We start from the raw sequence: 20,551 nt of genomic DNA, 5'->3' as shown, positions 1-20,551 counted from the left end.
AGTTTAGGCCACATAAAGAGAAGTGAAGCCCAAAGTGAACTGACTAGGAAAAAACATGCCCTGAGACTCATCTTCTGAAGATAACTCCAGAGTCCGGAAGCCTAGTTAAGGCAGCTTAGGTTGGCCAGGTCACGCACATTTGATACCTTAAAAAGAAGTGAAGGTCAGAGTCCTGTAAGTTTTCAGAGGGGTTTCTGAAACTGCCAATAGCTTTTAATACCGTAATAAAGGAAGTGATAACAAAGGTTGTAAGTCAGGTCTTCATTTATTAAATACAAGCTTTGAACAAACACCCCCAGGCAAGTTTGACAAGAAGTAACCTTCCTGGAATGTTTCCAAATACAGTTATGTTGATCAAGTTTTACTTCAATCAACCTTTTTGTTTTGTTCTTCATCTTCTTTGTTTCTAGGTTTTCCTGTTTAGCAGTTAGAGCATGTGCATTATTTCCTCACATGACATCAACAGTGCAGCATCAGCCTCTGGCTTGTAAAGGCACCCAGTAGACTTATACTCTGGGCAATGGCTGCTTAGCAACCAGCATCAAATAAAATAATGAAGCTTTTGTAGAGTGTGAGACCAAATAGTAACTGGCACCTTCACCTGCATCATTACAAAAACCTTTAAAGTTTCTTTTGATTTTCACATATCCATTAAAAACATAAAAAAACCAAACCAACCCAGATTGCTTGATAAAACCTACTTAAATAATTTTCCTAGTATTACCCTCTTGGTAAGCAATACTAGAGCTGATTAGAGTCTTCATTTTCCTATCATGCTCCAGCAAAGCCAACGCATAAAACTAGGTTATGTCAGAAAGTCTGCTCTAGAAGATTTAGAGCTGCTTCTGAGTTCCAGACAACACGACACCGCTTTAAGCTTCAAGGTGCATATGAGCACCATATTGTACCAAGATGATAATTTTTGTAGTCTCATTTTTGGGATGTTCTCGGATTACTTCAAGGAAAGAAAAAAGGCACAGAGGACACTTGGTTTCCTTACCAATAGTGGCCTTAAGCTATGTACTTGCCTTTGTGATGGGTTTAAAGATATTTAGCAGCATTAATGGTGCCATAGCCATTCATATAAAGTTTCCGGAAAAGAGCTTTTTTAAAAAAAAGCTTGCCAGGAAAGGCTTACAATCTGAAGACTAAATACAGAAGTAGAATACAGACACAGATGCAAGAGGCAGCACAGAGGTTGTTAACTAGAAAGCTGCTGGAAACAGCTGCCTTCTGAGGTTTTGTGCCCATTTTTCCTCCAATTCCCTCCTATAAAACTCTGGTATTTCCCCCAGTTCTTTTAAAAATGAAAACATCCTATTAGATTGAGTTTGGAAGATTAATGCAAGTAGGTAGAAGCTTCTTTTATACACAGTTCATTCTCAGAGAAGGAGGGTAATAAATATGAAATGAAACTCATTTTAAGAAAATAAACAAATCCTGTCAACCTATGCCTTAAAGGCCCAGGGAGCACATTGAATTAATCTCTTACATTCTGGCATTTGCAAGAGTCCTAGATTTCCTTTTTCATTTATAAGCATAGCAATAGCAACATCTACTTTATATCTACTGTGGGATGCCCTCTGATTTGAGTTTTCCAGGTGATACCATCAAAAACACATTAAGGACTGCTTCGAGCAACTTGTGTTGGAATATCATAAAACTACCATCTTATTCGAAAGAGGCCATGGTTAAAAAATAATGTCCTCTAAATGAAGCAACGACTCCTGTTTCTAGATCGTATCACTTTTCTTGTCACTTATGGTATCTTCAGGCTTAGAGGGCTAGGGACATACACAGTCCATAGGGGAATGTGCCTCACTTAGCATGTTAAGCTGCACAATTGAGTAGGGAGCTCAAGCTCAACTTGCAAAAGTGGGGCCCATCCACATACTAACTACTTAGGGCTAAGTGGATATTTAAAATGGCTTGTGGACAAGATTGCACTCAAATTCCTACTTTGTTAATTGATGACCTAACACTGAGTTAGAAGCAGCTCGTAGAAGTCAGGTCCCAAGCCCAAACAAACATTAACTATATACATTTTATGGTCTCAGAATTTTGTCTAGAATAAGTGTGTTAGTAAACATGGCCACACACTGCATACATCTTACCATGGAAGAGACACTATAAAGTTGTACTCACTTTACACTAGACCAATATAAAAAAGCACATGGTATTTTATGTGTATATATACATATATGTATATATACACACACACACACTGAGATATACTGTTGATATTAGTGTCTTAAAATGACATTTTTCATGGTTACAATTTCTGTTGCCTAACTTTTCTACTCAAGCCTAGTCCTTGTAGCGACAGATTTCCATATGATAAAAAGGGCCCAACAGCCCCCTTTATTATTTCACCTCAGAATTTTTTGAATAAAGTGTCAAAACTGCAAGTTTGTCCTACTAATCCTCCTAAAAATATTGTAGGGCTAAATTTTCTGTGGGAATGACAACCCCTTGGAAGAGTGTTTGTCCTCCACAGTATCTTTGAGTTATGAGATAACACAAAATTAAGAACTATCAAACAGCAGTTGCATAAGATGCCTTTTTTTTTTCATATCATCTATCATCTTACTCAAAAGTCTACTCAAACATCAAGGTATCTGCTTTTCTGTGAAAGGTTATTTGGTAACATTGCAGAGCTGTAACAAGGAAAAGGGCTGAAGTCTGAGTCAGGAAGACTAGTAGATACCTTGATAACACAGGACTTTCTGATGAGATCAGCTGTCACTGAAATATGTGACGTCATGTAATTAAAAGTAATTCTGATAAAGATGTTTGAGCAGTTCTTGGAAGAGAAATAGTAACGTAGCAGGAAGTTTCAGTATTTGAAGTTAATGTAATTTAAGGTAGAAAGAAGAAGAAAGAATAAGAAGAGAACAAAGGGTAAAAATTAGTGATGATTTCTAAACTTGGTGATTCTGTAATAAGTATAATTTCCTGCAAGCCAGGAGAGTATTGTAAAGTTCTTAGGAATCTTAATGATCATAATTTGAGCAAGAGCAGTTCTCTAATTTAGCAGAGAAAAAAAAAGAAAGAGAGAAAAAGAAAAGGAACAGAATCAGAAAGAGAGAAACCACAAACAATTGTTTATCTACACTCTGGGGTTGGTTTTTGGTTTGTGTAGGTCACAGTATTTATTCAAGTTGCTCCTTTTGTTGTTGTTTCCTCTCTGCGAGCCATCGTTGGATTTTTTCTTTTAGTTCTGTGTTTGGCCGGATCTGGTCCATGGTGAGGGGGCTACGGTTAAAGGGATCTGTTTGGTCACTGGGACAAAGAGAGAAAGGGAAATGGGGTTATTTCCATAAGTTCTAACATCCTAAGCCTCTCACTGAAGCTAGAGTGCATTATAACTTTGAATCAAGCGCTGACTTGAGCTTAGAAAGAATGAGAAGAGAAAGTGGTTCAGGAAGTTGTTTTTGTTTTGCAGATTATGTAGCTACTTTGTCTCTCTGCTTCTTAACAAACTCTCTCAACATTACTGTTCAGATTATTTGATTCAGTTTCCCTAAGGCAGAGACCCTGTAAACTCATGTCAGCATAAAGAGCTGTTTGTAGTTTTACTGACAGACTCGAAAGAGTATAAGATGTTAAGGGATAAAGTTTGTAGAATGACAATTTAGTTAGCTGATTGCTACACATGTAAATGCAGATTATGGTTTCCTGACAGGTAAGAAGGTTTATAACACACTTTGAGGGCTGATATAGCTTCTCTCTGTATTCTGAGGCCACAATTAAATATAAATTTTCACTGATACTTTGGAAAAGGCATATCACCTAGCACAGCATCATGCAGATGGTGAATGCTTAACATCAAATACCAGAAAGTAGAAAATCCTTTTTGTCAATATTTTAAAAACAGTATTTCCTTAAATTTGGGTCAACTTATATAACTTAATTTTAAGTAGGCAGGGTCTCTCAGTACCCATTTTTTCCTCTCTTTTTCTAAATTGCGGTGACATTGGTTTATAACGTTATCAGTACCCATTTCTGTCTAATGCTGCACTTAGAGCAGGCAGACTGCAGAAAACTGGTGTCACCATGGCTGAGTACGATAGCAGCAGCAGAATGTGAGTTAACCCATAGGATGAATATAGGGTAAAACTTGAATTAAAAAAACCCTATCTTTTATATTTTTATAACTAAAATCAAATTAAAACAATTTTCAAGTCAACTTATACTCCAGGTTGACATATTTTATAACATTTGTTGATAGAAGTTATTTCCTTAAGGAAGGAGGCGGCGAGGTTAGAGCCAGCATTTCTCAACAAGGTGTCTTGCTTTGGATGTTTAAATCCTCAACAATCAAGTCATATACTTCTACCAAAATGCCTCCCCAACCCCTTAATAAATCACCAATATAGGGCCTATTGGGTGCACAGTTCTAAATTAGGAATCTGGGACAAAAAGATGACAGCAAACTAACTTACATCTGTACTCTTGAGGCTGTTTTTGGGGCTGGCATACCTGAGCAAATGTCTGGCAATGGTGGATCTATCCACAGTGACTCTGGAAGATGGCAGCACCACAGGGTCAGACATCAGTGTGCTCATGATGGGATCCAGGAACTCATCACAGGCATCTGCATAGGTCTCCTCTTCCTGTTGCTGAAGGTCTGCTAGAGACTGAGCACAAACACCTGGTAGTTAAGGTGAATTCACAGAGCAGCTGAATTCAAAATGCTCAATGACTATACCTTACTCTTAAAAGGTCATTAATAACCCTTTACAGGGAACAATGACAATTCTCAGCTTTATTTTCTAAACAATCCAAGATGGATAGGAGCACATTTAGCATTCAGCCCCAACTCTGTAGCTTCAGTTCGGCTCAGCTGCTAGCAGTCATGACTGGAAATGGGTTTAAGTGTTAACAGGAAAAGAAACACATCATGTACAACATCCTTCTGGCAACAGTCCTGTTGTAAATGTCATAATTCAAAAAGGGATGGGGGTGGGAGGGTTATTATTTGCATAACTACAGAGTCACTCATGAAGTCTGTGTATGAAAAGCAGCTTCCGGTTTTAGGTACAAACAGGTAAAGGAATTTAAAAGTGGCTTCAACATTTGATTCCTTCATGACTCTAGTTCCTCAGGGACCCCTCTGGCTAAGCTCCAGGCAAAGATGAAGCCCAGCTCAATAAATAAGTAACTCAGTGAAGGGATGACTGATATCGATAAGGAAGGTTTTTATTAGACTCTCTGCCATAATTTTTCCTTCTTCCTAACTGCTAATAGAGCTTTGTCATGCTCCAATCAAAGGGATTAGCTGAATACAACATAGTATTGTTTTTTTAAAGATTGGCACCTGAGCTAACATCTGTTGCCAATCTTCTTCTTCTTTTTGTTTCTTCTTCTTCTCCCCAAAGCCCCCCCAATACATAGTTGTATATTCTAGTTGTAGGTCCTTCTGGCTCTGCTGTGTGGGACACCACTTCAGCATGAACAGTGCTAAGTCCACGCCCAGGATCCGAACCGGTGAAACCCTGAGCTGCTGAAGCAGAGCGTGGGAACTTAACCACTTGGCCACGGGGCCGGCCCCCACCATAGTATTTTAATCTTTAAAATGTATGGCTATTCCCATATAAGCCAAGTAGCAACTACAAATATAGAAAACAAAGAAAATCAATAAAAATCAAAGACTAAAAACTACTAATCTTGAATTCTATTCTAAAAAGTCCTTCTGTATTAACATTGTAGATTATCAAATCTATTGGTAACACTGTTCAGAATAATTTTCATAAAAACAGCCTACAAAAATCTGTACATTCTTCTCTTCTAGTATAAGCTTCTTAAATCACTTTTCTGGTCTCACCCTCACGTCAAAGAGACTAATATTAAGAATATGGTAGTTCTGGAGGCCAGTCCCATGGCGTAGTGGTTAATTTCAGCGTGCTCTGCTTCGGTGGCCCAAACCACTTGTCAGCCATGCTGTGGTGGTGACCCACATGTGAAATAGAGGAAGACTGGCACAGATGTTAGCTCAGGGCCAATCTTCCTCAAGGAAAAAGAGGAAGATTGGCAACAGATATTAGCTCAGCGTGAATCTTCCTCAGGAAAAAAAAAATAATATGGTAGTTTGAGTTATTGACTGACCAGGGAAAATCATTTGTTTATATTTTCTCAGTGGAATGCTCTTTTTTCCTGAAACAGGGTCAACAATGTGATTTTTACTGAACATGTTAATAAACAAATTAGCCTCCTCCTCACCTTGATTCTCTCTGCTAAGCTGCTGAAAGCCACAATCATATTCCCAGGCTTATTTATTTTCTTCAAGACTCGGACTGTCTGGGCAAAGAGAGTTGGGGAATAGGAGCGTCCATCCTTGGGCACAGTGGCACAGAAATTCTCCTCATCCCTGGGAGGTCGGCATCAGAAAGAAACAGCATCAGAGAACAGGTCAATGAGGGAGATAAAGCATGGGCTGAGGAACAAGGTTCCCCATCACTTATATGTCATGAATGGTCTTTCTATATAGAAAGATTTCTTCTAATTTTTTGGAAGGAAGTCTATCAGGTATCCTGTGGCCTTAAAAGAATACTGCTTTTCCAAACAATGGTAAACCAGTCAAGCTTATCTTTGCACAGATCAAGGCAGAATGTTGGAAATTGTAAACAATGTCCCACAGATCTCATTATTTGAAACTACAGAAGATTCCTTCATCAACCAACTGGAAATGAACCATTTCTTTTCTATTTCCACATCATTACCAACCAGTTATTAGCAAAACCCCAGATTAAAACATTAGCATCCCCTCTCGCTTGCCCAATTTAAATCTCAGATACCCCAGATTTAAGTAGATAGTGCAGATGTCTGATACGAGCTGCTGGGGTTTGAAGTCAAATTCACTGAAGTCCTTGACTTTTAAGGCCCCCATCTTGGGGCCAACCAGGTGCTGCAGGAAGTAGTTCAGCATGGAGATGATGCGCTCGGCCAGGAAAGGATGCACAAACAGTGATTTGATCTCTGGGAAAAAAGCCAAAGCCGGTGAAAACTCAATCCAGTAGCAATCTTTTACTTATTATGTCTCACAGTTTTACTTGGAAACCTCTGGGGACTACTATTTTTTAATTGCATAAATAATACATTTTCATTGCAGTAATATTAGAAAATATAGACAAGCAAAGGCAAACAAACAAAATACAAAAACTACCACCCAGAAATTAACACTGGGTGTTTATTATTATATTATATATATTAGCAGTTTGCTAATTATATATATTATTGCTAATTACATATATTATGCTAATTCTATATATTACATATATTAACAGTTTGCTAATATATCCTTCTAGCTTTTCTGTCCATATTTACACACATGCAAATATATGTGGCCACTGGCCACATGTGGCTACTTAATTAAAATTAAATAAAAAATTCAGTTCCTCAGTCATACTAGCCACATTTCAAGTGTTCAATGGCCACATGTGACTAGTGTCTATAGTACTGGACAGTCCAGGTTTACAGAACATTTCTTTCACAGAAAGTTCTATAGGATAGCAATACTTTACACCCTTTCTAACAGCCACCTAGTTTTCCAGTGTGTGACCACACCAGAAGTTATTTATTTACTCTATCTTTATTGTTGGACATGATGTTGTTTTCAATTCTTTTCTATTATTTCACTTACTGATGAACTTCATTGTGTACATACCTTGTAGACATTACTTCGTACAACGAATTTGTACGGAACTGCTAGGTCACAGACCAAAATTTTTAAAAAATAAATTAATACATGCCAAGTTGAACAAGCTAGATAGCATGATAAGGCTTGCTTAGTACTGCTGGTTCTTGATTTTTAAATTTTAGTCATTACCTGATGAGAATTTAGCTCTTATTCTTGCCCCTCCACCCCCAATACAGATCCCTCCAATATAGAAACAAATCTTTGGTTAAATAATTTAGAGTTCATGTCATTAAGATTATGTAAATATCGTTTGCAGTGGAGCCATGTAGTATCCTAATGGTTATACATATAAAGTAATATATATACTTTTTAGTACAACTTTTTGGGTTTTTTTGTTTATTTATTTTTAGAGTACCTATCACAAAATCTTTCTAAACTCCACCAGAAATGTAAAGTTCTCAACAGGATCATTTCTAGCAGTTCTGTACTTTTGGGAAATGCTCTTTCTGGAAGCTTCCATCTATCACTCGAATCTGGATTCCTTGCTCTACAGGCCTGCTGCGTGGTGGTCACACAAGCTCCTTCTACCATCATCCCGGGAACTTCCTTTGTCTCCCTCTTAGGGGATTCAACTTTCCTCCTTCTGGGTTTACTCTCTCATTTTGATGGAGTATATCTTTTTGTAGCTTCTCAAGAAAGGGTACACTGGAAGTAAATATGATACCTTCACATGTGACAATGTCCTTATATTTTACTCTCATATAGAACTGATAATTTGGCTGGCTGGAGGATTCTAGGCTGAAAAAACATTTTGGATCAGGAATGTGTTCCGGCTTCAAATGCCACTGTTGTGAAATTCGAAGACATTCTGATACTTAAACCATAGTCACATGACCTGATTTTTCTCTGGGATCTTTTAGGATCTTCTCTTTACCCTGATTTTCTGAAATGTCACAATGATAAACCTTAGTGTGGGTTTTTAACAAATCCCCTGTGCTAGGCACTTGGCAGCTCCTTTCACTTTAGAGGCTTTTTAGTCTTTGGGAATTTTTTGGTATTATTTCTTTCTTTTTATTTTGTTACAATTTTAAAGATTTTATTTTTTCTTTTTCTCCCCAAAGTCCCCCGGTACATAGTTGTGTGTTTTTAGTTGTGGTTCCTTCTAGTTGTGGCATGTGGGATGCTGCCTCAGCATGGCCTGATGAGCAGTGCCGCGTCCGCGCCCAGGACTCGAACTGGTGAAACCCTGGGCCGCCGAAGCAGAGCATGTGAACTTAACCACTTGTCATTATTTCTTTGATAATTTCCTCCCCTCCATTTTTCTCTTTTGAGATTTCCTAGATTGATCCTTTATTTCCTTATCCTTTCTCTTCTAACTTCCATCTCTTTTTCCTTCTGTTCTAGTTTCATGGAATAGTTCCTTGAATTCATCTTATAATCCTTCTACTGACTTCTAAAAATTTCTGAAGTTACATCTTCAATATCTGAGGGCTCTTTTTTAGTCTTTGAATAATCCTTTTAATTGCCTCTTTGTTCTTGTTTTATGGATGCTGTATCTTCTCTTATCCCTCTGAGATTATAAAGTTTTTAAAAAAGTTTTCATCTATTATCTGTGTTTCACATTGGAAGATTTCCTCAAATGTCTGGTGATCCTTGGTTGTCATTTCATATGTAATCAATATAAAAATTATTAATAAAATATTTTATACTCTTTTTAAATACTATGTCTTGCAGTGTGTATTTTATCCTTACAGTATATCTCAATTCAGACTGGCCACAATTTAAATGCTTGATAGCCAAATGTGGAAAGTGGCTACTGAGTTGGCCAGTGCAGCTCCAAAGAGAGATAACTGTCTTTGTTTGGTCTACTACATTTAACCAGAGGTCAAGAATATTTTTCAGGTAAACACACACATATCCCTAGATATATTTATATGGCTAACTTGTCCTTAAGAAAAATTATATCAACTTATGCTTTCTGACAGCTGTGCGAGGGGGACGATTTCCTCAATCCCGTGTCAAGAATGGGCATCATCATTCTTCTTGAAGCTTCTCTAGTGATTCATTTCCCTCTCAGACACTGGAGGATACTGTCATCAGAGTCTGAATTCTTAGTTTCAGCTGGGCTGACCCCTCAAAGGAAGCAGATCTCGACCCTTGCATTTTTTGGGAAAGCAGTGCTTCGTGTCCTTACCTGATGTCAGAAAGGCAAGGGTACCAATTGTTTCATTGGACATGATGTTATGGAAACGTGCCAGCTGTCCAAACATCTGTAGGCCAGCCTCCTTCTCTCGGCGGGCTTCTGGAGTCAGACTATCCCACTCGCCTCGGTCCTTCTCAATCTGCTGAATCTTTATCTTGCTCAAATACTACAGAAATCACAGGTGGAACAAAGAGAGAAGAAAGTGCAGTTGAAAGGAAGATAATATTTAAGAGGTCCTATCTAAAATCTAGTCCACTAAGCTAGGAAAATCAGGGACTATACAAGAGACATGAGACTTAACTTCTCAGCATAGGGCTGAAGCTTAAAAAGAAATTGTGGAAAAAAAAAGAAAAAGAAAAAGAAAAAGAAATTGTGGCTCCATGGAGATTTGTTTCAGCCTGGGTAGACTCATGGGTAATTCTCCTAGAAATATTAAGATCTATGAAATACACAGGATGATAAATAGTGGAATACATGAAAACTAGACAAAAACGAACAAACAGGTTACAGGGAAAAACAGGACAAATCCCTCCTAAACGATGAAAAAAATCCCTAAAAACTGCTTATCAAAAAACAAAGCTTTATCAAATATGAAAGATGTCTGGGAGGAAAACCGTAAGTATTTAAAACCCTCTACCTCTCATCATTCTTGTTGCTGTAGCAAACAATGTGTTAAACTTACAGTCCCATGAAAATGCCATCTGTGTTATTCTTTGTGTCACACAGCTCTTTCTTAGAAGGGTCTGTTTATTACAGGACTTGTTCTTGTTTTCTAAGAAAACCTATTTAAAATCTTAAAGTATAGTATTATGAAAAAAGCAAGAAACTTTTCTCACAAATTAAATATAAGTTACTGGGGCATTGCTAATCACTACGAGGAGCTCATGGCTGTCCAATGGGCTACCCTCATGATTTACCTGCTTCAGTGCCCACTGGGTCATGCCTTATCTATCTTATACCTCTTGCAGATAAGGGAAGTTTTTATAGGAGCAACTGGCAGCTCCATAAGGGATGGTTAAGAATATGATACACTGAAGGAGCCGAGAGGCACTCAGGTGTACAATTGGTGCAACCCATGTTTCAAATACAGCTAAAGATTTGTGAGGCAGCGGACAGATGAAGAATATTGATGACTTGGAGTCTTTATATGAAAAAATAACTAAGACCAGAGATTTTTTTTTCAAGTAGTGGTTCAAAAATCAGAATCTTTTAGGAGAGAGGGATAAGAATCATTGCCTTGGTGAGCCACTAAGACTGATGTGTTGGGAAAGAAAAAGGTTGAAAGTCACTGACGAAACACAAGATCCTGTAACTTCTCTCTGTGGTGCTGGCCTCATTAGTTCTGCCAGTGCACCTTAGTTTAGACTCATCACAATTTCTTTTCCAATGTCTGCCGAAGAATCACCCTAGCTCAAGAGGCTTCAAGGACCCTTGATCTTATTCTCTAATGGAACAATACCTATCAAGCTCTGTAATGGCAGGGATGGTGGTACACTACTATTCAAGAAGTTTTGGTTTCCAAGACTGGTACTAGGGGCATAAGGATTGCTCTATCATGATTAAAAGGTAAAAAGCAGGGCCAGCCCAGTGGCGCAGTGGTTGGGTTTGCACGTTTCGCTTCTCGGCCGCCCGGGTTCACCGGTTCGGATCCCGGGTGCAGACATGGCACCACTTGGCAAAAGCCATGCTGTGGTAGGCGTCCCACATATAAAGTAGAGGAAGACAGGCACAGATGTTAGCTCAGAGCTGGTCTTCCTCAGCAAAAAGAGGAGGATTGGCAGTAGTTAGCTCAGGGCTAATCTTCCTCAAAAAAAAAAAAAAAAGGTAAAAAGAATGTTCTGATTATGATTTGCTGGTACAGAGGCAGTTAAACCTGTTTTTTTGGTGTTTCTTTTTTTTTTTTTTACCTGTATGGCTTCATCCAAAAGGAAGATGGCATCGTTCATTAGCAGGTTAAGAAAGCGGAGGAAAAGTGGGGGATTCATGGCTTCCAAATTCTTAGAGGCATAGTCAGCCAAATCCTGTAAGTCCCACCCCAAGAGAAAAGCATTTCAGTACTGAACCACAACTCACCAGGGTTTATCTGAAGCAACATATGGATAGTTCAGTTTTGGTTTCACCAAAAACTCTCTCACCTTAATGCTCTCTCGATACGTATCTGTTCCCCACATGTACCTGAGGATGGGATACATGGGACGGCGGTAATTAAACTTTTGTTCAAATTGATGGGGGTCTCCTGGAGTAAGGTAAGAGCAAAAAACCAGCAATCAGAGAAACAGTAAGAGCTTATATCTATGTATAGCCATTCTTTTATTCTGAATGTGTCAAGCTACTGGCAAAATCTGCCCTGGGAGTTTATAAAGGCCTAGATTTGTAGCCAAGTGTTTGCCTGTTTCCTTACTGACAGAAGAAGAGGGAGGCAGATGTAAAGGACAGCTTACACGGAAAAGGATGAGGACCAAGCTACACAATAAAAGCGAAGGGAAACAAATGCTTCCATATCCAAATGCACAGTACTTATTAGACTTTGAACAAGGCCTCTGAACTGGCCACCATGGCGGTGACAGCCATGTACAGAATGGGATACTAAGTAATCTCCACATTCTTCACAGATAACATCCCAACTGTGTAGCCAACTATTTCTTGATTACTCTGAAAAATCAGGTCAGGAGATAAAAATCAGAGGCCTATACTGCTTGTGAGGTAGCAGAGGTACACTACAGCTCTACAGGCTGCGTCATGTAATGAAGAACAGGGGATGTGGAGTCCGAAGACCTAGGCTTTCCTTCTGGCTCCACTTAATACAAGTCTCTTAACCTTTCTCAACTTCCACTTCCTCATAAATAAAACACGAATTATAATACAAATAATGAGATAATTACAGTGATTTATCGTGCAACTTCTTATGTATTATGATTTACATGCACTATCTCACTTAATCATCACTTCAACCCATTTTACAGATGGGAAACAGAGGCTCAGAGGTAAGCAAGTCAAAATTCAAATATGGAAAGGCAGTCAGTAAGATGCTAAATGCCTCTTAAATGTTATTTATATTTACCATTGAACGGTAGACATCCCCTTTAAAAGGGATCTTAAATAACTGCTTAACATATCTTGTTTATTAGTGGAGACGGGGTACTGTTTACTCAAACACAGCATCTTAGAGTTAGATCTCAAAAGGCCAAGAGAGAAAGGGAATGTTGCCTGGTGTTATTCTTTTTTTTTTCTTTTTAAAGATTGGCACCTGAGCTAACAAGCGTTGCCAATCTTCTTTTTTTTTTTTTTAATTCTTCTCCCCAAAGCGCCCCCCCAGTACATAGTTGTATATTCTGGTTGAGAGTGCCTCTGGTTGTGCTATGTGGGACACTGCCTTAGCGTGGCTTGATGAGTGGTGCCATGTCCATGCCCAGGATCTGAACCAGCAAAACCCTGGGCTGCCAAAGCAGAGCGTGTGAACTTAACCACTTGGCCACAGGGCCGGCCCCGTTATTCTTAATCTAATGATTAGACTGTTACAGAGTTAGAAGTCTGGATAAGATAAAAGAAAATCTAAGCAGCATATTATCTCCTTATCCACTGTTCTGCAATTTTGAGGCAGAACTAAAGACCTGCGTTTTACTTTGACAGCCTAGCTTGTTCGAGTATGATCTGATCAAGCAATATAATAAAGTTGATGAGTATGATTTTTTCTTATGTGAAACTGACCTAGTTCTACCACTCAGTTGTAGGACACAGACAAATAATTTAATCTTTTTGAGCAGCCATGTTCTCATATGTAAAACAGGGAGAATATGGTAGAACTTTCTAGAGGGTGACAAATTAATGGGACAATGTAAAGAAAACAATTAGCATCAGGGCTGGCACATAGTAGGTATTCAATAGATGATGGCAGATGACATTTTTTCTGACATTCAAACACTGATCAAGCTATGAAACTCCAGCTTCTCGGTTCTCGATTGCTTTACCTGTAAACTCAATGTCCACAAAGACCTTGATTAGAGCTTCTGCAAGGTGGGGTGCATAAGGAAAGTTGCAGAACACACGTTTCCGGTGGAACACACTGGATACCAAGGGATTTGGGGTCTGATCTAGGTGGGGCATCACTGCTTCCAATACCTCAGCCAGTTTGGCCCTTAGGTGGGGATTCTTCATCCTGCAAATAGGGCAGAAAGCAAGCTGAAGGTAAAAAAGACTTAGCTCCAAATTTATGACTGTTCTCTCCACATGAGGAGTCAAAACATCCTATACCACTATTACAGGAAAAAAATGGGATTCTCCAGTTTTAAGTCTGTCAATTTCTGAGGGTAATGCAGGGTATACTACTCAACTCCTGAGATCACAGCTTACCAAACATGAGGGTGAGTACTTAAGTTTTTATGTAATGCTTAGCCATTCTGTTTACTTCTCTATAATAAGGCATTATTTACTACTTAGTATTCTCTGACAGCTTCATCTGGGATATACTTGCCTTTCCCAGCTTTCTTTGGGCAAGGACCAGGATAAAATTATTCTCCATTACTTACAATGTATACACCATGTGTGCCTAACAAATACTTGTTGACCTACGATTTCTCTTTAGGTCTGCTCAGCTCAGTGAAGGACTGCCTTCTTCCTACTTCTCACTGACATGGCCCAAGGGGTTGTGGATCATTCTCCGCTTTGTGCAGCAAATCTTCATTTATGCACACATTGTTTCCTTTGGCTTAGGTGCCAAAATATCAGAGAAGCAACTCTACAGGTCAGTGAGTATCTTCCTTTGGGAAAGAGGACTAGGAGCTATGAGTGAGAAAACTTGAAATCAGAAAGCATTTACTTAAGTTTACCGTTCATCCATTTTAAGAACAAACTTTGTTATACAGTTATTAGATCGTTAGCACCTGGCTGCCACTGGTACTGTTTCTGGCATTAAGGTAACTATTTTAACCAGGGACTAGCAATGGAATTCCCATCAGGTACCTTATATGTAGGTTCAAATTCTCTGTAGGCAAAGTCCTTTGTTTATTATGCCTCTCAAGAGTGGGAGTTTTGGCTACCCATAAGGATGGTCAGGTGATTCATTAATGTTAACACAACTTCTGAAGGTAACCCCTTATGATTCAGGCTTGTTTATTTCTTGGTTTAGAAGTCTTCTGAATGTTTTGCAGCTCTAAACGTGACACAGCCAAGCTTTTAGCACTTCACCTTTCTATGCTTCCAGTGAAAATGGTGATAAAGTTAAGGACATGTTCCAGGGAATCTGCTGACGTCTCCAAGATGTCATCAGCAAAGCGGCGAAGAAAAATGAGGAAGTCACCCAGATTATCTGCAAAAAATTCTGAAAAAGAAAATATTCACTGGAATTAGCCAAACATCTGTCTCTCTGTACTAAGCAATATTTAAATTCCTCCCTTACACTTTACTTAATGAAGGTTAAAAAAACTCAAATGTCTTATAGGTACTAGGAATGGTGATAAGTTAATAAATGTAGAATTTCCTTTAAACGTAAGTCAGTTTTTATTTATTTTATTTTATTTATTTTTAATTTTTATTTTTATCCAAGTAAGTATAAGAATAGTAGGGACATAAAATATTGGTAACATACCACTGCAATTTAAGAAAGTATAATGATATATACATATTTTTTCCACATTCAAAGATAACTGTGCTTTAAATAACCCTTTAGGTGTATGAAGAATCTTGAATGAAGATGAATACAATAGATGACTGTGGTCGCCAGTCTCCAGGATGGTCCTCCAATGGTCCTTCCCTCCTGGTATTCCTGCCCACGTGTGTCCCCTCCTACATTCTTCCAGGGTAGAAGATACACCCTGGGGCATACAGAAGCAATGGTATGTCATTTCCATGATTAGGTTATAAAAGCCTATAGCTTCCATTTTGGTCACTTGCTCTGGGGAAAGCCAGCTGCCATATCAAGAGCAGTACTAAGGAGAGACTTGTATGGTCTGGAAAAGACACTAGCAAGCAACTGAGGTCTGCCAACAACCACATGACTAGGCTTGTAAGCAGATCCTCCAGCCCTGGTCGAGTCTTCAGATTCCTATGGCTCTGGCTGACAGCTTGGCGGCAACCTCCTGAGAGACCCAGAGTCAGAACCGTGCAGCTAAGCTGCCCCTGGATTCTTGACCCACAGAAATGTGAGAGAATGTTTGCTGTTTTAAGTTGCTATGTTTTAGGGTAATTTGTTACTCAGCAATAGACGACCAACATAGTGATTAAGAACATATACCCTGATTTGATGGTATGTATCAGCCGACCCCTCACTGATAGACACACACACACACACACACACACACACACACACACACACACTCCCTTCTGGGTTAACCAACAGGAGATGATTTTTTTCCAAAAGAAAAGCAAAGGGAGAGTTAGGTAAATTTATAAGTTGAACAACAAACAATATTAATGATAGAAACTAGCAACTCTGAAAACCTTGACTGCACTTAATCCGTTTAAGACTATTTTCTGATATGCAGAGCAGTGGGGGCGTAAGGATGAGGAACAAGCTGTCAGTTCCCCCATAATTTGACCTGTAGATGTTATCTATAAGTTTGAGCTGTTTCTCCAAAAACAGTTGAATGATAACTAAGGAAGCGTATTTTGAGGAATAAACTTCCAAAGTGACCCAGTTGAACTTAGATGCTATAAATAGGAAGTTCCCAAGGGAGAGCCTGCTTACCTGGCACATAAGCTAAAGAGCTGTAGCCATCTGGCAAAGGAAAAGTTAGCTCTATCGGCTGGGAGCCCTCATTGCCTATGGCCAGTTGAACTAGTAGAACAGCCATGGACACCTGCAAATTTAGGCAGTTCTGAAGCATCTGTGGCTCAGTCATGGCAGTCTTGGTGGAAAGATAGATGGTCATCAGTCGTTCAAACTGCTCACGGAGGTTGTCAGAAGCAGGGCTAGAACTTTGCTGAGCATCGCGCCATGCAACCTGCAGCCGATGCAGATTCTGGTTGATTTTTACCATCTGATCATGTAACCTGCCCCCAAGAAAGCAGAAGAGACTGGGTCAGGGAGGCTCATATAGGACAGCTGAGTACAGACTGCTCCAGAAAAACAAATCCTCATTTATTTATTCTAGTATTCTCTTTGAGGATGTAGGGAGCTGCAACTGTGATGACACAGAAGGCACTCACAAAAGTGACTGGCAGGACAGAGGCGGGGGGCAGAGCACTAGGAAAGTGTTACCAAATATTCAACATTACTGAAGCTAATTACGAAAAGGTAGCAGCCTTCAGCTGAATGCACCACTCAAAGAACAGCAGCTTGGTTAAGCAGGGTGTAGACTGGGCCGTTATTACGTAAAATAAATAATTATTAGGCAAAGTACAAGAAGCCCAGCAGGATAGTTTGACACTACACAAGCGCAATGATTGTACTTTGCTGTGGTTACATGGACGGTCTTTCCACAGTTAGTAGAGAACTAAAGCTGGTGAAAAAGGACTCTAGATTAGTAATGACCACATATAAACTAGTAACCACCTGAGATGCAACCTAAGACCAGCTTCCAGTCTTCTGTTGTTCAACATAAAACTAAATTATTCTTCACAAAGGGTCAGCCAAATGTTCTCTAATGAAAGGAAGACCCATATTTCAATGTTATGAATAGCTGTCTCTATGTCTATGGTAAAAAATCACCTTCCTTGGCCCTGCAGAAAATGTCTAGGGTTAGCAAACGAATACAGGGAAACTAGCTGGCATTAATTTTTGTGTTTGAATCTATGCAACTGAACAGGTTAAGCACATGCTGAATTTTATCTGTAGTCTCATTTAAAATATGAATGACAGGGATAGAAAAACTCTCTAATAAAGATACAATTTCATTTTTCCAGAAATTTGCTGAGTTTTGAAAAACGTTCTGTGTCAATTTATCTGAGAAAGCATTAAAAATTGCTATTTTCACAACTCCTTCCTGTAGACTATAACTATGAGTGAGTAGCTATTTTCTCCTCTTATTTATATCTGTAGTCACAATCAGCTAAATCAGAGGGGGGAAAAATCATAGAATGACATATGGCTAGCCAGAATCAGAACCATTTTTAGAAGTCATACACTCTAATTCTCAAATCTTCACACTTTTAGAATCCTCTTTATCTTTGATATATAGATCTTTTGTGGTCCCACTGATCTTAATGGAATCCCTTATAAACATTTGTTTAATTTTGCCAATTTTGTCTCTATGCTATAGAGTAAAGCTTGGTCTTTTTTCATCAGGAGTCATAAGTAATAAAAACTCAAGAGCACAAGGTGAAATGTAAAATGAAAACAATTCCACTTTTGCAGAATAGGAATATAGTGACTTAAAAATTTTCAAGTTTAGTGAAAAATATTAGTGTATCTTTAATTTTAAAAAGTTTTACAGGCCAAAAATTAAAAATAAATTCAAGTTATTTGGACAAAGCCAATTCATGTAAACATGAATAAATGCATATAATGCCCTTTTCCTACTAGATCCTAATGTGAGCCTTCAGAATAAAGTGAGAGATTATATCTCTAAGACTCACTTCTGGTTATCAACACAACTGATCAGCTGGTTACCTGTGAAATCCCAAGTACAAGGTGTACTCCGTCAGGACAAGGTTCTCTGTTACAAGGTTGTAGCTCTGGGGAAACTTCGGCTCCTGCACAGCTGGGATCAAACAGGTTTCTTTGTCCAAACCTCAAAGAAGTTAAAAGGAATAGTAAATGGCTTGCCATAGGCATCTATCTTAGTCTCCAGTGTCCTCTTAGTCCAGTTCAACTTCCACACGGCTACCAGTGATATCTTCTTTTCCTTTAGTAATATCTTCTTAAAAACAAATCTTGTCACAGTACCACTCTCTTGTCTAAAAACGTCTTTTGGCTTCTTACTGTCTACAGAAAATGTACTTAAATCTCTTTAGCTTGACCATGAAATCACCAAAAATTAAAACGAATGACAGAGAACAGTGCAGATTTCTCCAAGTGATACACAATGGATCATTTGTATCTATACTGTGCTTTTCTGTATTTAAGATTATTTGCTTTGAGCATGAATTACTTTTATAATTAGGAGACTTATAAAACTAGGAAGAAATACACCAAAATTAAGAGTGATTCATTTTGACTGGTAGAATTATGAATGATTTATTTTCTTCTTTTTACTTTTCTGTATTGTTCGAGTTTTCTCCAATGTGGCCCCAATCTTCTTCTTCCTTAGACTCATTTCCTGTAAATTTCCATAACCCTCCCCTCACTTACCCCTTGCTCTAGCCAGACTGAACTTCTCACTTGTCCTCAGTCAAGTCTTTCCATAGCTTTGTACCTTTATACTCGTTATTCCCTCTGTATAAAGGGATTCTTTCTTTCACTCCTTTGCCTGGTAAACCCAAATCATCTTTCAAGATTCAGCTACAAAGACTCCAACTTCTGTAGAATTTATTACTCACTCCCTCCTCTGTGCTCCTATAGCTTAGTCCTATACCATATTATGATTATCTGTTAATATATCTGCCTTCTTCTGGAGGCTTTGAGTTCAAAAAGGACAAGGGCTGTGCTTTATTCATTTTTATAAAGAATGACTAAATGAATCCCCAAGGCTGCCAAATTCTGAGAAAAGATCTCACTGAAGCACATGAAAACGGTACCGGTTTTTTTTTTTAAAGTCTGTCTTTTTAATATTTGTAATACCTCTTCTTTCTGCCTTATCTTGAGAAAGTACACCTTTGTGAAAAAGGATAAGGAAGTGAATGCCCTAGATATCACACACACACACACACACACACACACACATATTTTGAGAAGCCCAGTTGCCCCCTACCTCTCATGTGTACATTTTTTATTTTTCGTTCTTCATCATTCAACTCCTTCAGGGCACAGTAAGTGGGATTAAAGGTAAGGAGTCGAGAGGATCTGGGTTTGCAAAATGGCTGGCATAGCTTCAGGAGAGCAGCACCCAGATTCAGAAAGAAGGCATCCGAGGCATACATTTGGAAGAAGATTTCTGGCATCTGATTGGCCCAAATCTTGGTGCGGCCTGCATTTGCATGCAAACAGTTTCCAAGCCAGGACAAGATACAGTGTTTGGTTTCTGGAGAGAGCTGGAGTAAGTTCTTCAGCATCTGGTAGATCTTTTCATGAAACTGAGCCATGAACTGTTTAACCAGAAAACACAACCACAGAACATTCCAGTTTCACAATCCTAATATTTGTTACTCCCAAACCTTAGCCATTGGCAATTTCCAAAAATATGCTAATCCTAGTCTTTTCTCTCACTCTTTCTGTGCCTTATCCCCCAGTTCTGATTAAAAAAAATTTCTGTGCACTTACGAGATTTCCTCATGAGCTGTCAAACTGCAGACAGCATTTACATAGCTTTAGAGTAGGGGTCTGTAAACTCTGCAAAGGGCCAGATGATAAATATTTTCAGCTTTGCATGCCATATGGTCTCTGTAGCAACTATTCAACTGTAACACTGTGGCATGAAATCAAGCCATAAACAATACATATACAAATAGGCATGGCTGTGTTCAATAAACGTGTTTACAAAAACAGGTGGCAGGCTGGATTTGGCCACTGCTGTAATTTGCCAACCCCTGTTTTAGAGAGTTGTGATGACAGGAGATTTAAAGTATCCCCAATTCAATCATTTACTGCCTCATGTTGGCCAGACCTCTACTATAATTTATGCTAAGAAGCCCAAATAAAGAAGACATAAGTGCAAGGAGGGAAAGAGGAAAAAATT

General features: G+C 38.8%; 1 protein-coding gene across 1 annotated transcript in view; it reads right to left on the bottom strand.

Moving 5' to 3' along the window:
- Positions 1 to 246: 246 nt before the first annotated feature.
- The window catches only part of UBE4A (ubiquitination factor E4A), a 32,977-nt gene continuing 12,672 nt past the window's right edge, over positions 247 to 20,551 (bottom strand). The window contains exons 9-20 of the mRNA XM_046685211.1: positions 19,628 to 19,961; positions 18,388 to 18,508; positions 16,525 to 16,829; positions 15,027 to 15,159; positions 13,811 to 13,998; positions 11,978 to 12,078; positions 11,750 to 11,863; positions 9,834 to 10,008; positions 6,798 to 6,978; positions 6,223 to 6,370; positions 4,483 to 4,640; positions 247 to 3,282 (exon numbers count right to left, since the gene is read on the bottom strand). Coding sequence (XP_046541167.1) covers positions 3,153 to 3,282; positions 4,483 to 4,640; positions 6,223 to 6,370; positions 6,798 to 6,978; positions 9,834 to 10,008; positions 11,750 to 11,863; positions 11,978 to 12,078; positions 13,811 to 13,998; positions 15,027 to 15,159; positions 16,525 to 16,829; positions 18,388 to 18,508; positions 19,628 to 19,961 — 2,088 coding nt within the window. The 3' untranslated portion in view covers positions 247 to 3,152. The remainder of the gene's footprint in view (positions 3,283 to 4,482; positions 4,641 to 6,222; positions 6,371 to 6,797; positions 6,979 to 9,833; positions 10,009 to 11,749; positions 11,864 to 11,977; positions 12,079 to 13,810; positions 13,999 to 15,026; positions 15,160 to 16,524; positions 16,830 to 18,387; positions 18,509 to 19,627; positions 19,962 to 20,551) is intronic.

The sequence above is a fragment of the Equus quagga genome, chromosome 14 (assembly GCF_021613505.1).
Source record: "Equus quagga isolate Etosha38 chromosome 14, UCLA_HA_Equagga_1.0, whole genome shotgun sequence".
In the NCBI taxonomy this organism is placed as follows: Eukaryota; Metazoa; Chordata; class Mammalia; order Perissodactyla; family Equidae; genus Equus; species Equus quagga.
Note: the sequence above shows the minus strand (reverse complement) of the source record. Positions and strands in the feature narration are given on the sequence as shown.